Below are 27,827 nucleotides of genomic sequence, written 5' to 3'. Positions count from 1 at the left end.
TATTGGAATACAAAATTATCTAATTGCTCTGCATCAATTGGCAGATAATTATTTCAGTATTTTTCAAAAATATGGTATTTAGTTTTAAGTGCAGCAAGGCAGACTTCCTGCCAGCCAGGAGAAGCCATGCAGTGAAGAAGTGGAGTGAATTCTCTAGATAAAAAGCATTTAGCAACCATGGTGTGAATACCATGACATTTAGTTCAATGATTCAGGGTTTTTACCAGATTATACTTAAAACAAGTTCCCTAAAGGCAATTTTTTTCTAAAGTAAACATTTTACATTAGGATTGAGCAATACCCATCATAATGTATCATCTTACATTTTCTACCATATTCTTCTAAAAATGTTGAATCTTCATTTACTTTATTATTCTTTTTCTCCTGAAGGTTAGCTGTGCAGGTATTTTAAAAACTGTATGGTGCAGGCATTTGAGATTTGTTTTTGGTTTCATTTTGTCTTTAGTCGTAAGGTGGGCTCTGTGTGCATGAGAGCTGACAACCAATGAAAACGCTCATCTAGAAGAACACACTGTATAATGCATCAACAGGAATAAGAAACGCGGATCTTTTAGGTCTCAAAAACAGAAAAGGAGCTCGCCTGTCTGATTACTTATGTTTTATGTACCACAACAGAATGAAAAATAAGAAAAAAGAGTTGAGACTACAACTAAATTTGATGTACCTGTTAAGCCTTCATAAAGCACCAGCTCCTTTAGGCAGCAAGCCATTGGTGGTCAGAAAAATGGGTGAGCACAATGGTTGCTAAATTTGACATACCCAACGATTATCAGTCATGTAAATCCTGTCACAGTCCGGCAACGAGATCAGCAACCTCAGTTGGCAAGCTTGGCACACCTTGTCACTAGAAGTCACGTAATATTACTTTAGCTTATATTTCAGTGTGCTTAAACAAATTCCTTTTGGTAAACATGGCCGACTCATGGGGTGACACAACAAGGTGATCACCTCAGGCAGCTCTTTGGTAAGAGCAGTATTATTTATTTAACATTATAAGCCTTATATTTAAATACCCGATTCCATATTTATACATTACCTGAAAAAACTGTGAGAAATATTTTAATATTAAAAGTTCCAAACTTCATATAACGCAGTTTGCATAATGAGCATCTGACCATCAAAACGGTACCTGCATATTTCGAGAACACATATCCACACATGATATTGGCATTTGATTTCCTATCATTAATATATCATATAGTAAATACAGTATATATTACGTCATTAATATAAAAAATTTTGTTAGTTTCTGAAATTTTATTAAACTGTCATTCATATGTACACTGTCCGCTAAAAGCCTCTTAAATTTGCATTGTGTGAGTTTACTTAAAAAGGGCCAAGTAGGGGAAGCTTACAGAATGAGTGAAACATCCGAGTTTTACATCACATTCAACTTTGCATTCGCTAAACTGAATAACTACTGTATATTTTTTGGGCAGACAAACAGAAGCAGTAAGAGTTCATAAATTTCTATTGATTTTAATCTTTATATATAACTAGCCATGTGCGCCCAACTACGTTGCGCGTGTTAAAGTTGTCTGTGAAGGGCTCCCTGTTTAAACACGGCTGCCAGTCGTGAACTGGGCCCTTCATTGCACAGCATTATGATTTTTTATAAGGGAAACAAAATTAAAAAACAAAACCCTTGGACATTGATTCGACAGGAACGGCCTGATCGGAATCACTGTCCAAATAGTAATTATGTGGTGGTGGAGGAGCATTTCCGTTCACAGTCCGTCTCGTTTTCACGACGCTGTCATTTCCTGTCACGATCTCTTCTCAACCTTTCTCCAATCTCGCAGGTTGCTTTGTGGCAATCCAAAGAGTAAGGAAGAAGCTATGCTTCTTTCTTGAACTCCAAACGCCGACTGATGGAAAATCACAGAAGTGTGTCTGACTTATATACTCTGAATGCCGACTCCAAGAAGTGGGTGAACATTCGATTTGGACGAAGTGCTGCCAATGACGGTCGATAGAAACACAAAAAACCACAGTCTCGACAACGAAGCAGGTGTCGACGCCAGATCTAAACACAAAGCACGGTGTCGACGCCAGATCTAAACACAAAGAGTGGTATCGACAGTTTTTGTAAACTAAAAGTAACAACCAAGGTGTTGTGTATTCAGCCAGTACAAACAGCACGTAGTCTCCTTTAGTTCAATCCTCTTTAATCACCACACTCCAACCTCATCCAACGATCCTCCCCCTCACTTCCTCTCCTCCTCCATCACTACTGCCCTCTACTGAACACAGCAGGAACACCACACAAGGCAGTGAATTCGCGGACAAACAAAGATCAAGATCCAAATGAAGATTATATATAAAGATACGCTACAGTAGCTGTTCGTTTGTCTGTCCAGGATTTTAAATCACCTGTAGCTCGCAAACCGTTTGACCTGAAATTTGGTACATATATTACGTGATGTCTACAATACGCTTTCGGGGTGATGATTGACCGCCAAGGTTATTCCTCTTTTTATTTTTATTTTATTTTATTGTAGAATCAACTCTTGGCAGCGACCAGCAGGGCGGCTGTGTGGTACATATGTATAGGCATCATTCTCATCCCTATCACCATCGCCGTCACTTCCCCTACCTTGTGGCAGACTGAAGACTTAAGTGCCAGCTTAAGTGAAAAATTAAGAAAAATGTACTAAGTACACTGACTTAATCAGTTTTAATGTGAAAAGATGCCGACAACAGAAGAGAAGAAGCGGGCCACTAGGGTGGAGAAAAGAAGAGCTGCTCAGGAAGCAGCAAGTGCGTCAAACGAATGCTAAATGCACAGAGAAAGAGGATGAAAACAATGAATGCTCAAGTCAAGTGTATTCACTGCACTTTATTGTACAGTGTGCCATTACTGGTATATCATATTTTGTGTTTTTATTGGTTTATAGAGATTATTTTTTCCAAAAATAATTTATAACATCAAATTATTATATTTGTCTGATGCTACAAGGATGTGTTGTATGATGGGAATTTTGTATTATGAAGTCTGTATCACAGTACGTATTGCATGTGGATTAATTGTACTGTATCATTCCTAGTAAGTATACATCAGGTGAGGAGTAGGAGGTTGGGAGGCTGCACTGATACTGCGCATTGCCGACCCACCACACGACAAACCACTTCAGGATCCCAAATTAGGACCCGAATGCTGCCGTGCAATGGGTCACACCTCAGCACCACACTAGTTTGAATGGGATTGAACAGTGTGAGGATTTTTTTTGGTTTTTTAGATGGCTGGAGTGACAATACTGCCACCAACCCCGAGTTTTCTCTGTAAGTTGGTTAACATCATACCCAGGATGGAGCAATTGCAAGTTAAAGGTCTTGCTCAAGGGCCCAACAGAGTGGAATCACTTCTGGCATTTACGGGATTCGAACCAGCAACCTTCCGATTGCCGGCACAGATCCCTAGCCTCAGATAAGGTGAGGGGACACCAAAAATATACCTTGTTTCAGGTAGCATTATTTAAACCACCAGCAAAGTTACAAAGAACTGTATCGAGGCTTTTGATATGCATGATAAAGTTAGCATTTATTTAGTAACACATTTGATTTCAAACTATGAGTTTCAGTCATCTCAATAAGTATTCTCGTTAGGCTCCAAACATCCAATTTTTAGCCCACATATTCCATTTTAGGGCTGCGGGGTTGCTTTTATGACTGCATGTCTAAAAAAATCAAAAATTAAGATCAAAACAAAGCCATAGGTTTCTTTTATACATATCTCACATAACCACTACTTAATGGGATTTTAGAAAAGATTTTTTAGGAACTGAATAATTCTTGGACTTATTCAAATCGGAATCAGAGTCTGTGCTTGCTGTTCCCAGGAACAAGTATTTGAGGTTTTGTGAGCAAAAGTATGCTGGCCTTATTTTCCTGCTGATAAATTAATTAATTGCTCCTTCTTCACTTTGATGACAGCCTACTAAAAATATTAAGTAAGCTATAGCAGTAAGGATTTACACTACCACAAACTCTTTAATCAAGGTCGTAATCCATCACTCACACGCTGACCTTTCAGTCTATTGTTTACACCGAAGCATACAACTGCTTAAAATTAATTGCTTATAACTTTTTATGTTTATGGGCAGCAGTAAACCTCTAGGATATTGGGGCATCATTTATAAAATGAGCATGCAAAACGCTGAAATTTAATGCAATGTGTGCAGGCCTCACTTACCGTGATATGGTAAGGGGCTTTAGAATGTAAGAGGGGTCCGATGTAGAAGATCTGCTCTTCCAAATCACAAGCACACTATTCAGGAGATATCATGCTTTGAAGGGCTCAGACCTCACACATTAGATAAATGAAGAGAGAATGCTAAGATAATATAACAAAAAATGCCGTGTACTCAATTCTTATATGCCTCTACTTTAAAGTTTATCTCAATGCAAGAATAGTTCATAAAAGGATGGAAAAAACACTCGTTTCTCTACTAACTTTAACGGATCATGTCAACTCTTGAATGCCATTCTCTAGAAAAGGGAATTCAACTATTTTTTTTTTAAACATGCAGCTACCCTGATGTCTATGGAAGACTATTTGTATCAAAATTAAATGCAATTTAATATGTAAGCTACATTGCAATGCAATACATATGCAAGTGGGACATTTAATTTTGGCACGGTTTTATCATTTTTATAATTAAAAACATATCAATCAAATGATCAATTGCTTTTCACCTAAGGCGTGCAAGTTTCCTGTCAGTATAAAATGCAATGCAAAAGCATATTGCATTTTAATTCAAGTCTATAGCTCACGTGTGTCATAACTAAAAGCAAATCTGACATATTGCATTTCACTTAGTGGCAGATCCGTGTGTACCGATTCAAGACAATGCTTTAATCGTGCGAAAACTAAAAGTAATCAAATGACCAATCAGCATCAAAAGGTGGGACAAGGACCATCAACAGTTTGGAGAAATAAATAAATCAATTACATAAAATAAAGGATTTTAGCATTGAAGTTGAATTTAATTCTTATAATTGTAATTTATTAGGCTAGGCCTGCCGGAAATGCATTTAAACAAATCAGAATATGATAAGGTTTAGAAATTGATAGGCCAGAGTTACTACATACATACCTGTAACTGGATGCACATTATAGTTATACCAGTAATGGCGCGCTGCACGATAACATGCTGTGGATACACTTGACTTGAGTATTTCTTTCTCTGTATGTTTACCATTCGTTTGCTCAGAGGTTGACGCACTTGCTTCTTCGTGAGCAGCTCTTCTTTTCTCCACTCCAGTGGCCCGCTTCTTCTCTTCTTTCGTCGGCATCTTTTCGCGTTAAAACTGATTAAGTCAGTGTTTGTGTCGCAATTACTTAGTACATTTTCTTAAATTTTTCACTTAAGCTGCCACTTAAGTCTTCAGTCTGCCTCAAGAATGATTTAAGACATGAAGAGGTAGGGAAAGTGATGGCAAAGGTGGTAGGGATGAAAATGGCGCCTGTACGCATGCGCCGCACGGCCACCTTGCTGGCCGCTGCCGAGAGTCGATTCTACAATAAAATAAAATAAAAATTAAAAGAGGAATAAAAATCATCACCCCAAATGCAGACAGTAGAGGTCACGTAGTATATGTGTACCAAATTTCAGGTCAATAGTTCAAACGGTTTACGGGCTACAGGTGGTTTAACATCCTGGACAGACAAATGGACAGCCACGGTAGCATATTATATATAAAGATAGCGCTGTCACGCTTGTGTGTTTCGGGGACAAATGAAGGGGCCCAATGATGGTAATTCTTCTCCAGACCAGGGGTTGGTGCTGTTTCCTAATGGCTTTTCTTCTTCTCTCTCTGCATGATGGAAGTCTGACACCCATTCCACCTCTGACATTACTTCCGTCATATGCCCTTCTGGACCCGTCTCTTCCTGACTGGATTCCATACAACACCCTCCTACACCCACATTTGATCTTGGACTCCCATCTACAAAGACATATCGCTTGATCACGGAAGTGCCCCAGCCATTTCAGATTTGTCTCCTAATAACGAGAACAGAAACAGATAAACACTTGGGGCAGTGATCCCCCTATAGGTGGCAAATTGAAATAGTGACAATAAAATACGTAAAATACGTTTTTGGTCCTTGTAGATGTGAGTTAATCTTTGACTGGCTCGATGGCAGTGGAACCATTTTTCAAACTGGAGAACAGGTGATCGGGAATTGGAAGTGACATCATTAGGGATGGAACTGTCAATCACCGCTTCTGCAGTGGGAGGAAGGGATAGATAGATAGATAGATAGATAGATAGATAGATAGATAGATAGATAGATAGATAGATAGATAGATAGATAGATAGATAGATAGATAGATAGATAGATAGATAGATAGATAGATAGATAGATAGATAGATAGATAGATAGATAGATAGATAGATAGATAGATAGATAGATAGATAGATAGATAGATAGATAGATAGATAGATAGATAGATAGATAGATAGATAGATAAGAATGCCAACCCTCACATGAGCCTTGAAGTCTCCTAAGCACACATGTGACACAAGGTAATAATCCTACAGAACAGTCGATGGGCTAGCACATGTGTACATATGGAGGCGCTTGTGAGCTCCTATACTCCTTCTCAACCAAACAGGTCTATGATTGAACAGCATCTAGTGATGCCTGCTCAGACTCTTTTCATGTGTAGTTCCAAGCTAGTGGGACAAGCTGCCCACCTCTGTTTGAAATGCTGGCTCCCTCAGTGTGTTTAAGAAGCGATTTTCTTATTTGGTGAATATCTGTCAATCTGATAATGGCCTAGTTAGGTTTTTGTAACCAAGTAAAGTGTAACTCGCTTGCATTTTGTTCTGAGCGCTTCGATTTTGTAACCTCATCCCGTAACACTTGTCTTCAAACAGTCCCAGATTGATGTTTACTCGACTCTGTATGTTTACCATTCGTTTGCTCAGAGGTTGACGCACTTGCTTCTTCGTGAGCAGCTCTTCTTTTCTCCACTCCAGTGGCCTGCTTCTTCTCTTCTTTCGTCGGCATCTTTTCGCATTAAAACTGATTAAGTCAGTGTTTGTGTCGCAATTACTTAGTACATTTTCTTTAATTTTTCACTTAAGCTGCCACTTAAGTCTTCAGTCTGCCTCAAGAATGATTTAAGACATGAAGAGGTAGGGAAAGTGACGGCAAAGGTGGTAGGGATGAAAATGGCGCCCGTACGCATGCGCCGCACGGCCACCTTGCTGGCCGCTGCCGAGAGTTGATTCTACAATAAAATAAAATAAAAATTAAAAGAGGAATAAAAATCATCACCCCAAAAGCAGACAGTAGAGGTCACGTAGTATATGTGTACCAAATTTCAGGTCAATAGTTCAAACGGTTTACGGGCTACAGGTGGTTTAACATCCTGGACAGACAAATGAACAGCCACGGTAGCATATTATATATAAAGATAGCGCTGTCACACTTGTGTGTTTCGGGGACAAATGAAGGGGCCCAATGATGGTAATTCTTCTCCAGACCAGGGGTTGGTGCTGTTGCCTAATGGCTTTTCTTCTTCTCTCTCTGCATGATGGAAGTCTGACACCCATTCCACCTCTGACATCACTTCCGCCATATGCCCTTCTGGACCCGTCTCTTCCTGACTGGATTCCATACAACACCCTCCTACACCCACATTTGATCTTGGACTCCCATCTACAAAGACATATCGCTTGATCACGGAAGTGCCCCAGCCATTTCAGATTTGTCTCCTAATAACGAGAACAGAAACAGATAAACACTTGGGGCAGTGATCCCCCTATAGGTGGCAAATTGAAATAGTGACAATAAAATATGTAAAATACGTTTTTGGTCCTTGTAGATGTGAGTTAATCTTTGACTGGCTCGATGGCAGTGGAACCATTTTTCAAACTGGAGAACAGGTGATCGGGAATTGGAAGTGACATCATTAGGGATGGAACTGTCAATCACCGCTTCTGCAGTGGGAGGAAGGGATAGATAGATAGATAGATAGATAGATAGATAGATAGATAGATAGATAGATAGATAGATAGATAGATAGATAGATAGATAGATAGATAGATAGATAGATAGATAGATAGATAGATAGATAGATAGATAGATAGATAGATAGATAGATAGATAGATAGATAGATAGATAGATAGATAGATAGATAGATAGATAGACAGACAGACAACAATGCCAACCCTGGTTGGAAGTGTAATTACATTCACATGAGCCTTGAAGTCTCCTAAGCACACATGTGAGACAAGGTATTAGTCCTACAGAACAGTCGATGGGCTAGCACATGTGTACATATGGAGGCGCTTGTGAGCTCCTATACCCCTTCTCAACCAAACAGGTCTATGATTGAACAGCATCTAGTGATGTCTGCTCAGACTGTTATCATGTGTAGCTCCAAGCTAGTGGGACAAGCTGCCCACCTCTGTTTGAAATGCTGGCTCCCTCAGTGTGTTTAAGAAGCGATTTTCTTATTTGGTGAATATCTGTCAATCTGATAATGGCCTAGTTAGGTTTTTGTAACCAAGTAAAGTGTAACTCGCTTGCATTTTGTTCTGAGCGCTTCAATTTTGTAACCTCATCCCGTAACACTTGTCTTCAAACAGTCCCAGATTGATGTTTACTCGACTATGTTGATCTCTTTTGTAAGTTGTTTTGGATAACAGCATCTACTAAGCAAATACGTGCAAATGCAAATATGGCAACATGTAGAAACTGATAAATATCTAGAGTAAACGTGAGTCACATAAACTGCATCATAACATACTCAGAAGAACGTCAGGAGCCACCCCAATTACTGAATGACTTAGTGTCACCTATAAACAATGTAAAATGACACACGAACCTTGTACCATCCATTAATACTCCACCATTTGTGAGGTAATGATAGAAAACACACATCTTAGACTAAAGGTTAACTCCTTCTGGATGAAAGTCAGGTTTGAAATGTAGCCAGACATGTGGCAAGCAATTTTCTTTTATTACATCTTAAAAATATGCCCAAGCTGGCCATATCAGATAAGCAGAAAGAGGTCTGCTTTGCAAAAAGAGCCTTATTAAAGCAAGAGTAACACTAGCGCCACGCAGATGGCCGTTGCCATATAAATCAGCCTCCTGGCCTCTGACTCTGATGAATGTCTTGTCTTTTGTATGCAGTTATTAATATGCTAAACACTGAATCTTTAGAGAAAGTTGTTTCTGATTCATCATTTCTTTGTACTGCTGAATTCAACACTAATAATAAACAAATTACTAAACTAATCCTTAACAGTGACCTTTGAGGTTGGATTTTTTTTTTCCTAATGCATGTGCTTTTAAAGAAACAAATTCAATTTCCTCCAAGAGTCTCTGTAGAGGCTGATTTAGCACCATATATTACAACTTTTATGTGCTGAAAATGTCAAGGACATGATAAAACAAACCCTTAGAAAAACAGGTTCTTAAGAGCATGAAAAAGATTTGCAATGGCGGTTTGTCCAGTCCCATATTATTATAAAGATGTGAAAAAGTGTAAAAAAAAACTTTCCAGTAGTCAGCGCTGTTTCAAGGCTCCTTGCCTTTTATTAAAGCGGGTCTGAGCGCATTCAGCAAATGCTCAGTGATATATACAGTTTTATTATCAAAGACTGCTTCTCAGGGTCAGTATGGATTACTTTCATTTTCACAGATGAATAACGACTGCTTCTTTCAAAAAGCTCTAATAGCCAATGACTCTAACATTTCAAATGAGCATAAAAACAAATGCTGAGTGACAAAACAAAATAGTCTGCTGTTGGTCAGAAAAAAAAAAAAATCAACTGCTGGATTGAGAATTTAGAAATAATTTTCTTCTATATGGGAAAATAGTGTAAGTGCTATTATTAACAATATTTAAAAGAAAAAATCAAAATGTGAATGTCTCTTTTAAATAACTGCATTGGTTAGTATTAATTAAAATGACCAGTACATTTTGAGGACTCTTAAGCTGTAGCTGCTCCAAAACATTTTTAACATACAGTATATTACAAATACAAGCTGTTAAGAACACACATACACCTGCTTATCCATGTAATTATCTAATGTTAGGTTTGAATACTGTCACACACGTGTGTTTAGGAGACAGTCAAAGGGCTTAAATACAGGTAATTCCATGCCAGGCCAGGGGGTGGCGGAGTGTACTAATTTTCCCTCTCGATCTGTTGCAGACCATTCTACGGAAATCCTGTCCGACTCTGGGGCAGCCAATGACGTCCCTTCCGGTTCCGGGGCTGATGACGTCACTTCCTTAGCTGGCCTTTAAAAGCTGCCATACTGCCTGAAGAAGTGAGTTCTGTTTTGGACTCGGTTGAATGAACATGTCTACCATATTAGATCAATTTTGCAGCCATAATCGATTAAATGGGTGGCTGCCCCAAACCTTCTTTATGTCTCATGGTCGTTCTTGTGAAAATACATAATGGGCGGTCGGAAGATCGAGAGGACACCTTATGAGAAAGATTTAGTAGTCATAGTTGACTCTAAGCTATCGACTTCCTGACAGTGTTCAGAAGCCATTAAGAAGGCAAACAGAATGTTAGGTGATATAGCACCCAGATGTGTGGAGTACAAGTCCAAGGAGGTTCTGCTCAACATTTGTAATGCACTGGTGAGGCCTCATCTGGAGTACTGTGTGCAGTAAAAGGACATAGCAGCACTAGAAAAGGTCCAGAGAAGAGCGACTAGGCTGATTCCAGGGCTACAGGGGTTGAATTATGAGGAAAGACTAAAAGAGCTGAGCCTTTACAGTTTAAATAAAAGAAGATTAAGAGGTGACAGGATTGAAGTGTTTAAAATTATGAGGGGAATTAGTCCAGTGGATCAGGACTGTTATTTTAAAATGAGTTCATCAAGAACATGGGGACACAGTTGAAAACTTGTTAAGGGTAAATTTCACACAAACATTAGGAAGTTTTTCTTTACACAAAGAACGACAGACGCTTGGAATAGGCTGCCAAGTAGTGTGGTAGACAGTAAGACTTTGGGGACTTTCAAAATTTGACTTCATGTTTTTTGGAAGAAATAAGTGGATAGGACTGGCGAGCTTTGTTGGGCTGAATGGCCTGTTCTTGTCTAGAATGTTCTATTGTTCTAATCAGCCAATCATGTGGCAGCAGTACAATGCATGAAACCATACAAATGCAGATCAGGAGCTTCAGTTCATGAATGGTTGTTGATGTCAGTTGGGCTGGTTTGAGTGTTTCTGTAACTGCTGGTCTCCTGCGATTTTCACTCAAAAGTCTCTATAGTTTACTCAGAATGGTGCAAAAAAATGAAAAACAAGTAACAGTTCTGTGGAGGGAGGGAATCACGTCGTTGATGGGAGAGGTCAGAGGAGAATAGCCAGACTGGATGGAGCAGACAGAAAGGCTACAGTAACTCCGACAGCCACACGGTACAAAACCATCTCAGAATACAAAACACGACGGACCTTAAGGCAGATGGGGTACAGCAGCAGAAGACCACGTCGGGTTCCTGTCACCCGAGAACAGAAAGCTGAGAGTAGAGCTTTTGGCACAATGTGTTTGTTTAAATATTTTGGAACTAAGCCGTATACCAAATTCATTATTAAGATTTATCCCATCACCCACAAAATACAAATAAGCCCATACATTTTTAGTTTAGCTATGTGAATCAACTTTTTTTAAGTTTATTTAATTGTTAAATGAAAACTGGGATTTGCTGAACAATTTATGAATTCATTTAGCAGAACATACTGTTAACGGTGGAGTTCATTTGGAAGAGGTTATTGTTTCTTTTTTAAATAATGTTGTTTAAGACAAGGTAGATAAACTACATCAATTAATTATTTTTTTACTGCTTTATAACTTATCTGGAGCAATGAGTCAAGTGACTAAATTAAGTGACCATTGAGACAGTCCTTTCAAATATTATTATATCTTCAGATAATAATAATAATAATTATTATTATTATTAAATTCTCCCAGCTCTACTAAAGCTTACACTGAGCAGTTACGCTTGCAGTACACTTTACACTGTTTGGAATGATAAGACCTACTTGTTTTCTTCTGCCTTTCACTATGCATAATGGGATTATGGTGGATGTTATAATTGGTTGTTTTATTAATCTGCTTCTGCATGATTGTTTGCATTGTGTTTATTTTAATGCTTCTTTGTACAGCTCTTTGGCGCAACCTTCATAATTATTGTTTTATTAACATCTGGCCACGTTACCTGTCCAAGACAGATAATAGGATAATTAAAAAATATTTGCTATCTCTTGCCTGCCCTATGTGTACCTTCAGCCCCTTTCTGCTGTATTTGCGTGTGTGTGAAACTCTTCACCGGCGTCCTGTTTCTCAAGCGTGTTCCTGTAAAGCCTGCTTCTCAGACTTTGTTATTATTTTCAAGGGGTCTTTCTCACCTCCAGTCCGGTTTTACACTTCCTGTCTTTGATGGTGACACTCTCAGCATGCCTTGTACATCCTTTACTCTTCCCTGTGCATCTCCAACTTGCACTTCCTCTTTCAATCACATCACCAAAGCCAAACTGACCAATCACACTAAGACTGAAGTGATTAGTCGGATTGCACATAAGGACCGGGCACCCAGATCTTAGTGTTTTGTTATACTGTAGATTATAATATTGAGAAATACCCGTTTATTCAATTGGGCACATTGGTCTAACGGTAAATCCATCAGTTTCAGTCACATCGTGCATTTAGGAACCTCTGTTCAATAGACGTCGTTCTTTCTTTGTGAGTCCTGCTGCTTTTGTTCATTAGACATTGCAGCCCGCTTGTGGGTGCTGAACGACATTACACCCAGGCATGGACTCCAAGTGTTTTGCCGTTTTATATATATAGATGTTTGTTATACTCTTTTCTTATTTATTATTATTCATGAGAGAAATATCTCAGAATGGAAACAAAAGCTTTTACTATTTTTTATTATATTGTGATTTTTATTTTTCTACGTATGGCTGTACTTACATTATGGTAATAATCCTGTTCTCGGGTCCCAGTATGGTACCGATTTTCTTACATTTGAATTCCCAGCTTAAAAAGTTTAAGAATCTCTGCTGTACATACAAATTTTCTTTTCTAGTCACTAAAAACTGTGATTTAATTTAGTTAGGGATTGAAATTTCTGGAAAATTAATATTAACAAGTTCCAATAATCATTCTTTCTATAATTAATACTTTGTCAATTTGTTAGCAAAATTTATTTTACATTAACATAACTGCAAAATGTAATTGTGAGCCAGCAGTATATCCAAAAGCTGAAAAATATCGGTAGATCAAAAAGTACAAGTACCAAAACCAAAACAAATAAGAGCAAAGAAGCCTAACGGGATTATTCCACCAGCCCTGGGGGTCTTTTCTGCCCACTGCTATCAGAAAATTCAATGCTTGCACCCAATGTAGTTGTTAAGTTTATTTTTATTTAATTATTTACTTATAGATTGCTTGATTGGCTGTATTATTTGCCCTGCAAGTCTATATCATTGTTTTTGTTTTTATGTTTCTGTTGCTGTATGCATCTAAATTTCCCCATGGGATTAATAAACTTTATCTAATCTAATAATCTAAATTTATCTAAGTCATTAACCAAAAATTTGTTAGCAAAAGAACTTGAAAGAGCAATTAGAAAAGGGTTTTGAATCCTCAACTCAGATGAGGAAGTGAATTCCAAGTGGATCTTTTAACCTGTCGTGTTGTGCCACGACCTCTGGGTACCCTAATGGCAGCAGCTTCGGCACAGCAGGAAGCGTGAAAACCAAGATGATAGACAAAATGATAGACAAAATGAGAATCACCATAAATGGATGTCAGAATCAAACTCAGTGACTCAAAAAAACCCGAAATATATGTCAAATGACCAGATTTAATACAGAAGAATTCAAAAAAGGAATCTGTCCTAATAGATCAAGTCTTAAAATTCAAAAATTAAATATAAATCCATATAAAACAGTTCACTTGGACTTGATATGGGATTTATACCCTGCCAGTGATAATGACATGCTTTTGTTTTCCTCAAGTGCCTTACCTGGACACAAACCAAAAGAATAAGCAAAAAGTTATGAACCATTAAAACAAAAGAAGAAGCAAATAAATAAAAATACTTGGTGAAGACCAGGCATGCCTATCAAATTGCTTTTTAAAATTTAATGTGCAATTTTAGAATTATTGTTTTATGCACTTGTATGTAAAAAAAACAGACATTGCTGAAAACTCAGGTCTCAAGCAAAATTCTAATGGTGTGCATTTTAATAGAATAAAAGAAAACTGTGCCTGATAACTGGAATGAAATCTTGCATTAGACTTCTGAATTGCAGAAGGTATCTGCCTCACTTAAGCTAAAGCATGCACTGGCTTTTGAATTAGAGATTAGTAGCAGTTTAAAGTGAGGAATGGCGTCTATCCAGTAATAGCTTGCATCCAGACTAAGGATTATAACTCCGTATGTATCTGAATACAGTAGATTTCAATTGAAAAATCCCATACCTTCCTCTCAAGGTGTGCCAGCTGTTCCTTATAAAAAGTATCCAGCCGTTTCAGCTCAGCTTCTTTCTTTTCCAACTGTTTAGCCTGTGAAAAAATAATATAAAAGACTCAGTAAAGAGACCAAGAAGCAGAATTACAGTACATATTGTTGGAAAATCCATTTCAAACAAATGCTGCCAGATTTCCATCACGCTGTGAACGAGACTTTGTAATAATTCAAAGCAAGGACATATACTGCTACCTGACAGATCTGCCTAAAAATACTTTTTTAGTTTTATCACCACTTAAGGAAAATTTTTCCTTGCAAATCAACATAAAGAAAACAATGACATGAAATATTCACACAACAGACACACCAACAGATGTTTGAGTATAACATATTTTACTATGCAAATAAAATACAAGACTTGCCATTCCAATAACATATACTAGGAAATGTTTCTTGTAATCAAAAGGATGAAAGCTAAACTCGCGTACTGCATCATATTATTCTACAATCTACTTAGAAATCTGATTAAATTAGGAAGAGTTATCAGATGGCAGTTTCAGAACCACAAAAAATTACACCGCCAACTCATTACAAAATGCACAATGAGTAGAAATGAAGGAGCACATTCGTCCTCAGAAACCACATTTATCTTGTATTAATAAATAATTCTCTTCTATGAATATTTATTTATATACTGCATAGTAAATACAATAACCTGTAAAACTGTGCCAATGTAATGCAGATGAACCAGTAACTTTAATGTGAATTAAAAGCACCAGGAACAATGGGATCTGCACCTGCATCTTCATCTTAACTGGTCTGTTTTGGAAACTATTTTCAAAAACTACATCCACAATCTGGGACATTGCCCAAAAGTTCTTCATGACTTGTTATGTTATACAGCAGTTCTAATTATTTTATATATAAATATCTGCGCGATGAAGTGTGTGTGTCTGTCTGGCTTGGAAGTGAGAGGTGGAGTCAGGGTGAGGGCTCCGCCTCCAAAGAAACAGAAAACTCGCTTAGCCGCTAACACCACAAGTGAGGCGAGCACGTCAGCAAAACAAAACCTCCGAAGAAAGAGAAAGTCGCTTAGCTGCTAACATCGGCAAAACGGTATCCCTTTTACTTTTCCTCCCATCACTAATGCACAAGCGAGTCGAGCACATTGGCAAAACGAATCCTCCTAGGAGAGAGATGCCCAGAGTAGTTCCTTTCAATTACCTGACATCTCTACATTTCGATTATTTTGTGACCATTTCAATAGTTTCTAGGACATCGGGCTTTTTACAGCAGAGGCTTACACAGCTAGTAGAGTATAAAAGGCTGTCGATATTTTCAGAATCTGTAACTTTCAGGAATAAATAAGAATCAAAGAAAATACAGAGCTTTCAAAAGGTATTCAGACTCCTTCACTTGTCACAATCTGTTACGTTGCAGACCTCAATTCATTTTCACCTCATCAGAAATCTATAAGGAATTTTAAAATGATAAGATTTTAGAAATTTTTGCAAATTTATTAAAAAATTAAATACCGAAATATCACTCTGACATGAGTATTCAGACATTTTACTCAGTATGTAGATGAAGCCCCTTTGGCAGCCATTGCAGCCTGGAGTCAGTCGTGTTGTGTACGACATGACAAACTTCAATTTAGGGATTTTCTGCCATTCTTTTCTGCAGATCAAACTCCTTCGGGAGTCAACTACCTTCAGGACTCTCCAGAGATGTTCAATTGGATTCAAGGCCAGGCTCTGGGTGGGCCACTCAAAAACATTCCCAGAGTTGACCCTAAGCCACTCCTTGCTTTCTTCTTAGGGTCATTATCTTGCTGAAAGGTAAACTTTGAGCCCAGTCTAAGATCCAGAGCGTTCTAGAGTAGGTTTCCATTAATATCTCTGTACTTTGCTTAATTCAACTTTTCCCTCGATCCTGACTAATCTACCAGTCCCTAACGCTGAAAAATATCCCCACAGCATTATGCTCCCACCACCATGCTTCATAGGTGTAATTATATTGCATAAGTGATGAGCAGTGCCTTGTTTCCCCAAGACGTGACGGTTAGTATTAAGGCCAAACGGTTCAATCTTTGTATCATCAGGCAAGAGAATCTTGCTTCTCATAGTCTGAGAATCCTTTAGGTACTATTTTGCAAACTACAAGAGGGCTTTAATATGTTGTCTGGCCACTCTGCTATAACGTCCAGAATAACGGAGTATTGCAATGTTGGATACCCTTCTGGAACTCTGGAACTTTCTCCCAATCCACACAGGTTCTCTGGAGCTCATTGAGATCTTGGTCTCCTTACTTATCAAGGCTCTTCTCCCGCTATTCCTCAGTTTGGCCAGGTAGCCAGCTTGAGGAAGGGCTTATGGTTGTTCCAATCTTATTCCATTTAAGAATTATGGAGACCACTGTGTCCTGAGGAACCATTTTTGTAGCCTTCTCCTGATCTGTGTCCTGATACGATCCTGTCTCTGAACTCTCTCTGAATTACTTTGACCTCATGGCTTGGTTTTTACCCTGACACTCATTGTCAACTGAGGGACCTTCTATAGACAGGTGTGAGTCATTCCTAATCATTTTTAATCCATTGAATTGACCACAGGTGGACTCCAAACAAGGCATAGAAACAGCTCAATGAAGGGATGCACCTGAACCAGATTTCAAGAGTCAAAGTAAAGGGCCTGCATACTTGTTTCAAAGTGATATTTAAGTTTTATATTTTTAATAAAATTGAAAAATTTCTTAAAATCCTGTTTCCACTTTGTCATTCTGGGGTACTGAGAGCAATTTGATGAAGTCAAAAAATAATTTAACCAATTTTAACATAAGGCTGAAACATAATAAAAAAGTGTAGAAAGTGAAGGGGTCTCAATACTTTGCAAAGACACTGTGATGTCCCGTTACAAAACACTAAACCTGCAAAGTAACATGTAAATACAGCTATCAGCTAGAACTGCTCCAGCACAGAAGAGAATTTATTTTCTTATTACTGCCACAATCTAGTCAATCATCCCACACGTCTGATGATTAAGAGTACAGTAGACCCCTGCGAAGTCGGATTTTTCCTTAGAACCTATCTAATAATTGTTAACGGAAACTGCAAATATCCTCTGCAATTTTTATGGCTTTTATCGTGGCAGTACTGCACTGTAGAGAGAACAGGAAGCAACTGTAGAGGAAAACGCGGCTTGGGATGGTGAAAGTAGCCAATAGAATTTGAAACCACAACTCCCAGCAGTCCCTGCAGTGGCTCTGATTGGTCTTCTGCTGAGGGTGCTGGGGCTGTTGGGGTCAAAGGATGTCAGCATGGCTTTTAAAAATGGGGCCGGTGACCAAAAGCAAATAAAAAGTTTTTGTAATTTGTGTTACAAGTTCCTCTCTGTCTGCCTTCTGTTGGGTTACCTGTACTTATTCATTTTGTCCTGGATCGTTTTGTGCATCAGGATTGTCTGCCGTCTGCCTGTGTACATGAGGGCTGTAAGTGGATTCATGGCAATTCTACAAAGAAAAGATCGCTCCTGAACCCGTGCACCCGTCTTCACCATTACAGGAACTAGCGGTAGGACTATCTTTACATTCCCATTCAACATGCGGATCTCTGGACTATCTATTTTCATTATTACATTTCATCCACTGCCAATTTTCATGAACGTTTTCATGATTTACTGTGTGTGTTTTGTTTGTTCTTTGGTGTATTTAATATGTAATCGCCGTAAGGTGAACAGGGGTGGTATCGTTGTTTTCATTTATTTCATTTGTTTTTATTACATTCTTTATTTGCTGTTTGATTACCGGTTTGCTTTGTTTTTGTCTCTGTTTATGAGTGTGTGCGGGTCGGGTCAAGGCTGGGTGCGTCCCTGGAATCTCCACCATAAAAAATAAATAAATCGCCGTCTTCTCGACGGTGTGAATCTTAGCGGCACCGGACCACTACGGCATTATTCATTTCTCCTTGCTGCTGATTGACTGTGATGCATCTCCAGCTGAGTGTTCTTGTGTTTTCCATTTTGTTCCTCTTAACCCTTAAACTGCCACAACCGGCTATAGTCGTTTCCCAGTGCCATTTGCAAGCACGCAGGAGCTGATCAGTCAGTGTTGTACATTCATTGAGCAGCCAGCTCATGACCACTGCCAGCCCCTTGTGAGCAGGGGGCTGAACACACCCCTAGAAGACACGGGCGCTCCTCAAATAAAACCTTCTAAAAAATGCTGATAGACTACCTTCACATTGCTCCCTTACTTGCTGGGCTTACTTGCAGCTGCTCTGTCACATGATATGGTTCTCGCGCAACACTACGCATACTTAAAAGCCTGAACAGCACCTGTCCTTTTTGGCCAATTGCATTGTTTCTCTCTACTCCCCCAGACATCCTCTGCTCCTGTTGTGCTCCCCTATGATGTTTGTCTATTCTTTAATCGAGAACTGCATACTGAGCTTGTTTTTCCTTCTGAAAGAGACATATTTGTTTGAAGTGTTTGAATAAAGTTCCTGTCTCTACCATCTCCTGTATTTCTGTGCAATTCTGTGACCCAAGCATGACATTCTGTAGCCTCACTGTCCCTGGGATTGAGCCGCTGCACTAGACTAGCCTGCCAGCGTCAGCGTTTACCTCTGTGTGCTTGCGTGCTGCCAGTTCAAGCGCAGTTGGTTCGGTGATTTACTGAATTTTATCAATGGTGTCAGTTGCACCTTGTACATATTGTTCCAATAGTTTTTTAAATAGTTTTTACAGTTCATTAGCAGTGTGTGTAAAATGATTAGTATTGCAGTAATTGTGATACTCTTTGCATGAAAAAAAATGTGTTCCATTAAAATTTCACTTTTTCTTTGTGAATTGTGACGTTTACTTAAAGTGCAGCAAAAAAGTATTTGGCGTCCAGGGATGCATTAACTCCCAAGTATGTGGCAGTTTAAGGCTTAAAGCCCCAAGATGCCGTTGAAATACCCTGCACCTTCTAAGGCTTCTGGCAATGAAATTGCATGAATTACAGTACATATAGCGGTAACATTAGTATTTTACATTCTAGCACTGCGAGAGACATAGCAGTACAGTACTGTACAGTATACGGGTTTACCTTTACATTCTTTATTTTTGGTAATGTATTAAGCTGAGTTTGAAATTGAATTAAATTAAAGTGTTTTGGGGGCATATTTAGGGTTTAAACTATAAAAATAGGCATTTTTTTTTAACCACATCCAAAATTTGCGGTTTTTCACAATTCGTGGGTGCTCTAGGAACGTAACCCCCATGAATTTTGGGGGTGTACTGTACTAAAGTCTTTATAACAACGTAAAGAGCAAATTAGGCAACCTAATTTAAATGACGTTTACTTTTCTGCTCCAGCACTACAAACAATTTCTAATATGCCTTTGTCAATTACACATAATGTCACTTGGTGGGCAGCCATGTCCTGCTCACTACAGGAATTCTCCTGTCGCAGAAACTTTCTCACAGATATTTTTATCCTGCATATTTTGGAAATGTCATCTGAGAGGAAAAGGATACACCATATACTTCTTCCAGTGAATTTCAAGCACCTTTTAATCATATTATGTTCAATTATAAGTTAACCGTAACAACCTGGTGGTACAGTGAGTAATGCTAATGCCTCACAGATCCAAGAAACTGGGTTCAAAAGCTATCCCAATCAATTATACTCTCTTATAAACGTATACCCCTCCACTTTATGAACCACCTTTTTCCCACCAACAACTAATACAGCAAGAAATGTGCAGTCAAGTTTGACTGGGACCAAGCAGTTTCAGTTCCCAGGTCGCATTCATGTAGTGTACTGTATAATAATGTAAAGAAAGTTTTATGAACACAAATGCTACATTAACAAAATATGTGCATACTGTACATGTACAATTTTCACAAAGAAGAAAAATGACATTTATGAAAAAAAACCAAATGTGATAAAACTGCAAGCCTTCATGACAACTGAGCTACTGGAATATGAGATGAGACAGCAAGGCGTTACATTATTTGTCATATGTCTGCTTCTTGAGTCAAATAAATTTGTGGTCCCCGGAAAATGGGTGACTCATATTTAAACTTTCAAGTCATGTAAAAGTCTCTGTAAAACTAAAAAAAATAAGTTGACTAAACTTGCATGCAGGGTCCAAAAATGCACCACTCATTTGTCACAAATGCCAACTGTCTAAATTCAAATGGAATTAAATTAATAAACTTTGTATTCATTTATACATTCTAATTAATTAAACTAAATTTCTCTGATTCATCAACTACTTTATATGCTTTTACTGCTTTTCTTTTAGACGTGTCATTTTTTCTTTTGGTTGGTACAAACACAAATATCCGACAATCCATCCATCCATTTTCCAACCCGCTGAATCCGAACACAGGGTCACGGGGGTCTGCCGGAGCCAATCCCAGCCAACACAGGGCACAAGGCAGGAAACAATCCCAGGCAGGGTGCCAACCCACCGCAGGACACACACAAACACACCCACACACCAACCACACACTAGGGCCAATTTAGAATCGCCAATCCACCTAACCTGCATGTCTTTGGAAGGTGGGAGGAAACCGGAGCGCCCGGAGGAAACCCACGCAGACACGGGGAGAACATGCAAACTCCACGCAGGGAGGACCCGGGAATCGGACCCAGGTCTCCAGATCTCCCAACTGCGAGGCAGCAGCGCTACCCACTACGCCACCGTGCCGCCCAATATCCGACAATGTGCCTTTTAATTTCTTCAATTAAATTAAGGAAGAAGTGCAGTAGATTTCTGACAGTTTGTAGTACCCATTAATCTAAACTCTTGCAATATTTATTTCAATTGTTTCAATTAATTTGTTGGCCATGATTTTCCTTCTTTAAGATAGCTGTTAGCTATGATAGATACGAGGAGTAAAAAGTATATGATTTAAAAATGTTTACAGTGAAGTGATGCACTATGAGGAAGCAAAATAACACGTGAACAGAAAGGTGCGTATAGCTATTGGTAAAATTCCACACGAGAGGCTAATGATGAAATTTAAATCAAATTAGAAGTTCAAGTCACAGTGGGTAGGTGGGTGCGTGCTTGGCTTAAACATCACAAACAATTGGTGACGGTTTTAGTGATGTTAAAAGTGGTGTCTCTCAAGGGCCAGTGTTGCTTCTCCTTCTAATATGCGTAAATGATATTGATAAAAACACATAACAAGATGGTATACTGTGCAGATGATACTAAATTAGGTGGAATAGCAGACATCCCTATGTTAGCTGAAGCATTACAGATGGACACGGCCAGAATTCAGACTTGGGCAAACTCGTGGCAGATGAAATTAAATGTAAATAGATACAAAGTATTACAAGTGGGAAGTAAAAGTGTAAAGAATGTAATGCTTGAAAGTAGAATGTATGAGAACGATCTGGGAGCCAAAGTGGAGACTGTCACTGTCTGAATCTAGGCAGTATACAGAAGTCATTAACGGGGCTAATAGAATGTTAAATTATTTAATCAACTCAAATCAAATTTTATTTGTCACATACAATTATACAAACAGTACAATATGTAGTGAAATGCTTAGTTGCTAAGCCCCAAGACTGTGCATTAATACAAGAAGGATATATAAAAGACAACAACAAAAAAAAACTCAAATAATATCAATAAAAAATCAACATGTATTATACGAGGGGGAGTCAAGCTAAAGTTAAAAAATAGGATTTATTAGAAAGTGGAACAAACCTTAACAAAACTGATAATATCATTTCTCAATGCACTTGCGCCACCTGCCTGGCAGTGCCTGGATTCCAGTAGAATAAAAGGTTTTGTCTTGTCCTCGCCACCACTCATGCACCCGAGTTACAGTCAAATACTACATGCCAAAGGGTACTACAGTCACTAGTCAAGTTCACCAATGCTATTTGATCCAAGCGGTGAGGACTGCTGTCTCAAGGAGTCCTTTTGCTGCAAGAATACACCCACCCACACACTGCTATAAGAATGTCAAGACTTGTCTGGAGAAGCTGAAGTTTGAGGTATTGCTCCTTATTCTCCAGATTTGGAGGACGTCGGCTAGTATTTAATTAAAACACAAGTAAATTGGGTGCCATTATAGAATAGTGTAAGAATAGGAACGGAAGACGGTGAGAAAGAAATTCAGAAATCAAGAGAAATAAATACTTCTTGAAGACGCAGTGTGCATGTAGAATTTCCCGGCCAAGCAGGATTACATGTGAAAGTGACAAATAAATCAGGCTTTCCAAATTTACATACTATGGCCATGGCATCCTGATAGTTTTGTTGCATGTATCTTGGACTTCCTGGAAATGTGGATGGTAATATGATAATTTTGCCTACACGTACGTTATTTTCAGCGTTTGCTTGCAGTGCGTCTGAAAGTCCTTTGTATTGTTCCAAGCGCAGATCTTGTTGATGTAATCTGAGATAGTTGAGACGCGCGCCTCTGTTTTAACATACGCATCTACGACGGACTGTTGGAATAGTTTGCTGCTGGAGTGCAAAATACTAAATGTATTCCTCATTGCTAATCTGTATGCATAAAATTGGCATTGAGTAAGCCTTATTCGCTTGGCTGTTCTTTTATCGGGAACATGTAAATCTTTGTGCCAGCCAATGTCTCCATAAGGGAATATAAGTGGGTAAACCATAGGATCGCAATTCAAATTGAGCGTGGAAATCTGTTTACAGGAGTTATCTGTGCACCCATGGAAGCAAACGCTAGAGAAGGGTTGTATTCTCGAATGTGTTCACGATAATTTTTTAGCTTCTGATGTTTGCTGTGTAAGAAGCTGTTGTAAAGACACAGGTGGCTCCCGCAAAAGTATTAAAGCTACTTTACCGTTGTGGCAGCACCTTGAGTACTTGTTGGATGTATTACGCTCAGCAGGCCAGTATTGTGCATGACATGGAAGAGGACGAATAGGAATCGAGAAATGCCGTGTCAGCTGCATGTGGGCGGGACCAGTTTTGAAGTGGAAGCAGGACGAACCAGAAGAGAAATATATATAATAGATTTTGGAACTGCTTAGTTTCTCTCCTACGTGGTTGCTGCTACTAAAATGACAAAGAGTTTAGGATACTGATTTTTGTAGTATTCTAGCTTCAGGTATAATTATGCAATTGTTCTAATTCCCTAGTACTTGATTTTTTATCTCTGTTGCTTTTGATGCTGCTACCTTCATTCTTTCATGCATTTAACTTACTCTGTAAGTTCATTTGGATAAAGGCATCAGTTGAATAAAAAATAATAATCTTGGAGGGCAGCCAAAAATCCCTGAGGTGTTTGAGGTGGTAAAGACATTGTTGTGCTGTCTTTACTAAAGTGTCAAAATGCCTGGACTAAGCCTCTGTGATGCAGACACAGAGGTATCTGAAACAGCCCAACCTCTCCATCTTAATACTGACAGTGTGGTAGTAGCACTGCTGTTTTCTCCTAAAGTCTACAATCAACTCTTTTGTCTTGCTGACATTCGAAAGAAGACTGTTGTCCTGACATCAATATGACAGACTGTTTGTTTTATCCAGATCAGGCCGACTACGGCTATGTCATCAGCATTATAGAACTTTAGAACATTACAAAGGGAATCAGTACAATGAATCTCATCTGTTACTTTAAGATGTATTCTTCAACAAGAACAATAAATACTTTCAAAATTTACTACAGAAAAGTTACCGTTACTGGTTTCTACCGGTGCCCTTGTGTTCTGATTGAATTACTCAGTTACCAGTAGCAGTTCGCATTTCTCCTGCTAAGTTCTTTTATAATTCTACCACTCCTATCATGTCACCTATTAATCTCCATTTGCAAAAACATTATGTTCACGTTTTTAAAGATCTCATACCTCATATCCACAGCCAAGAAATGAGTGTGGTTGTCCAAAACCACATAATATTCCACATGAGTACTCACAAATGCATTGTACTGCTAATGAATAACAGCGTTTTCCTTTACATGCGGTGCAACATTCTCTTATGTTACATAATTACGTCTGTACACCACCTGGTTGAAGGGAATAATGAGTCCTCAATGAGCTCTTCTTATACAATGTTCTTTCAAGCTTCGATCTCTTGATTGTGTGATCATATACAATATTCATACTTCCTTATGTGTAAAACATGTATTTCTAGCAAGCCTTCTCTGTAATACATCTGTCCAAGTTTGAATACTGTCCAGGTCCACTTGTAATGATTTTAAAGACCACAAATTATCTGTCAATCCATATATTTTAGTGAGATCAGCCAACTTAAAAAGCCAGTTAAATTTTTATCAAGGACATTATTATAAATTAAAAAGAATAGTGGCCCAGGTGTGATCCTTCAGGGACCCTCATCTAATCTGGAACAAAGAAAATCACACTATGATTAAAGAAAGTAAGAAATTTCTACCATAAAGCAGAGGGGTTGAGACCTCCCTGTAAGCTGAGTTTTAGGTATTTGAATTTTAAAACAGGATTTTTACTGAAGAAAGGTTGCTAATAAGTGCAGAATCATTTCCAACAGAGAGATAGTATAAAATTTTTTAGATATATATTGTCACACATGCGTGTTTAGGAGACAACTAAAGAGCTTAAGTACATGTAATTCCACGCCGGACGAGGGGGTGGCGAGGCGCACTAATTCTCCCTCTCGATCTTTTACAGACCATTCTAGGGAAATCCCGCCCGGCTCAGGGGCAGCCAAAGACGTCACTTCCGGTTCTGGTCCTGATGACATCACTTCCTCCACTGGTCATTAAATCCGCCATCTTGCTCCCAGTTAGGGAGTTCTGTTTTGGACTCTGTTGTGCATGTCTGTGCTTTGTCAACAATTTTGCAGCCGGGAAAAATTATACAGGTGGCTGCCCCAAACCTTTGCAATGTCTTATGGTCGTTCTTCTTACAGTGGTGTAGTTGGCAGGATGATAAAAAGGCCAGTGGAGGAAGTGATGTCATCAGGACTGGAACCGGAAATGATGTCGTTGGCTGCCCCTGAGCCAAGCGGGATTTCCCTAGAATGGTCTGTAAAAGATCGAGAGGGAGAATTAGTGCACCTCACCACCCCCTGTTCCAGCGTGGAATTACATGTACTCAAGCCCTTTTGTTGTCTCCTAAACATGTGTGTGTGACAATATACACACACAGAGGTGGCCTTAGGGGTGTGCGGGGCCTAGGATCTGACCAACCCCACGCGGGGCCAGTTATGTCAAACGCTGTTACTGGTATGTGTGGACTGTATAAACTTGCGTGAAAATGTAATAAAAATAATGTTAACATACACTGGATTTTCTCATTACAGTATTCAGCTAAATTTTTGCAAGATAACACACGGACTTTATCAAAATATAACTGGAGAATATAACTTGACAAATCTGCTCGAACGGGACACGTGGACCTCAAAAGAGAGGCCCCCTTATGTGTGACGCCTGGGGCTGTCACCCCACATGCCACACCCAAATGCCACTCTTGTATATACAGTATATATATATATATATATATATATATATATATATATATATATATATATATATATATATATATATTGTCACACACGTGCGACTAGGAGTGAGCTGAGTTGACAAAGTGGAGGTGATTACCCGCCGGGCCAGGGGGTGGCGGGGTGCTCTAAACCTATTTCTGTTATTTCTGCAGACCAGATACGTGAAAACCTGCCTGATCTGACATCATGTCCAGCTCCGGCACCCAGACTGATGTCACTTCCGGCTCCGGCGCCCAGACTGACGTCACTTCCGGTTCCGGTGCCCAGACGGGCGTCACTTCCGGTTTAGAGACTATAAAATCTCCATCTTGCCAAACTAATTCAGTTCATTCTGGGAACTCAAACTAGCAACATCGTTGTGTTCAATCTAAGTCTTTTGCAGCCAGGAACAATATACGGGTGGCTGAGTGTGTTGAGACTCATTCTTTCATAATATATATATATATATATATATATATATACTGCTACTAGAAAAATATTAAACAACATAAAACATAGCAGTAATTCTGAGTAACTAATTTACAAGCATCTAGTGAATGTTGCACAATTTAATCTACCTCTATTAAAAGTATCAAAGATCATTTCTTGTACTGAAGAGACTGTGTTTATCTACATTGTGACCTTTTGCTTCAGATCTTTGCGTGACTTACGCACCATTTCTTTTTCTACTTGGCATTTGTAAGTTACAGTTTTATGTATTTGATAAAGATACCATAATTAACCGAGATAAAAAACATGGCTCATCAGGTTCTCCCTCTGAGACAAAATCATGAGCTGCTGGATCAAACTGAGCTTGTAAACGAATCTGTACAGATATTTTTGCTTTCCTCCTACCACAGTCTATAAATGAATACTATTTATTATGCATGGTTTGTCTTCTTTGTTTCTATGTGATGAACTATTTATTGAGAATTTATCAAGTAACATAACAAAGTGGTCCATAAATGAAGCGATATGTCAGAAACACAATAATCCATCATCCTCACAATGCCCGACCGTCACTCCCACCTCTCTTTCCAAACCAACCCCATCCCTCCTCATTCCATCTTGAGTTGATAAGTTTACATATGCCCACCCATTGAGCCGCCTTAAGAATGAAGGTTGAGACTCAAGACAATAAGCAGTATTTGGGGGGGATTGGGGAGGACTGGCATCACATCGTGACAGTCTTCCAGGATGTAAAGTAAAGGACAGATCCAGTTCCGTCCAGACCTCAAAGGATTTAGCTGAGACTCTGCCGACTAATAATGTAGAGCTCTCCAATAAAAGCAGGTGATAAAAGGAGGTTTGCTAATTAACCCACTGGTTTTTATTGCAAAGCTTATCAAAGATATGCTTCCTGCCCACTTACTTCATTGCAAATAATTACATTGTATTTATTTATAAGATGTGCTAGGAAAGAAGCCTTTCCCATATTCTGTATGAATCAGTTTTATACATACTACACACAGAGGTGCTGTCATGAGCTGGCTGTTTTTTAAATAAACTACGATTAAATTAAGGCAATCTAATGATGCTGCATATTGACAGTCTCTCTTAGCATATGCCAGGCATCTTAGACAGTGGCACTACCCTTAACCTTGATGATGTGGGTTCACTTCCATTCATTCAATATCTGTAATCCTCAGAATTTGAACCTGCTGACAGGTCTGACGGTGGCTACTTTTATACCCAAAAATGTACATCTTTTTGTGTCTTCTGAAGTTCATTAGGAATGGTTTTGTCTTAGTAATGTTTAGGAACAAATTGTTATTACAACCTCATTTCAACAAATCCACCACTTCATTCCTATATACAGTCTTATTATTGTGATGGATCATCCCGGTCACTGTTGTGTCATCAGCAAATGTGATGCTGTGGTTGTTATTCTATTAGCT

The 27,827-nt window shown here is 38.8% G+C and overlaps 1 protein-coding gene across 2 annotated transcripts in view; it reads right to left on the bottom strand.

Moving 5' to 3' along the window:
• The window catches only part of LOC114668740 (MICOS complex subunit mic25-a-like), a 487,502-nt gene that overhangs the window by 358,856 nt on the left and 100,819 nt on the right, over positions 1-27,827 (bottom strand). For both annotated transcript variants that reach the window (XM_028824653.2, XM_028824654.2), the window contains one exon: positions 14,504-14,587. In XM_028824653.2, the coding sequence (XP_028680486.1) occupies positions 14,504-14,587 (84 nt within the window). The remainder of the gene's footprint in view (positions 1-14,503; positions 14,588-27,827) is intronic.

The sequence above is a fragment of the Erpetoichthys calabaricus genome, chromosome 18 (genome assembly GCF_900747795.2).
Source record: "Erpetoichthys calabaricus chromosome 18, fErpCal1.3, whole genome shotgun sequence".
NCBI lineage: Eukaryota > Metazoa > Chordata > Cladistia > Polypteriformes > Polypteridae > Erpetoichthys > Erpetoichthys calabaricus.
This window is presented reverse-complemented; position numbering and strand designations above follow the sequence as displayed.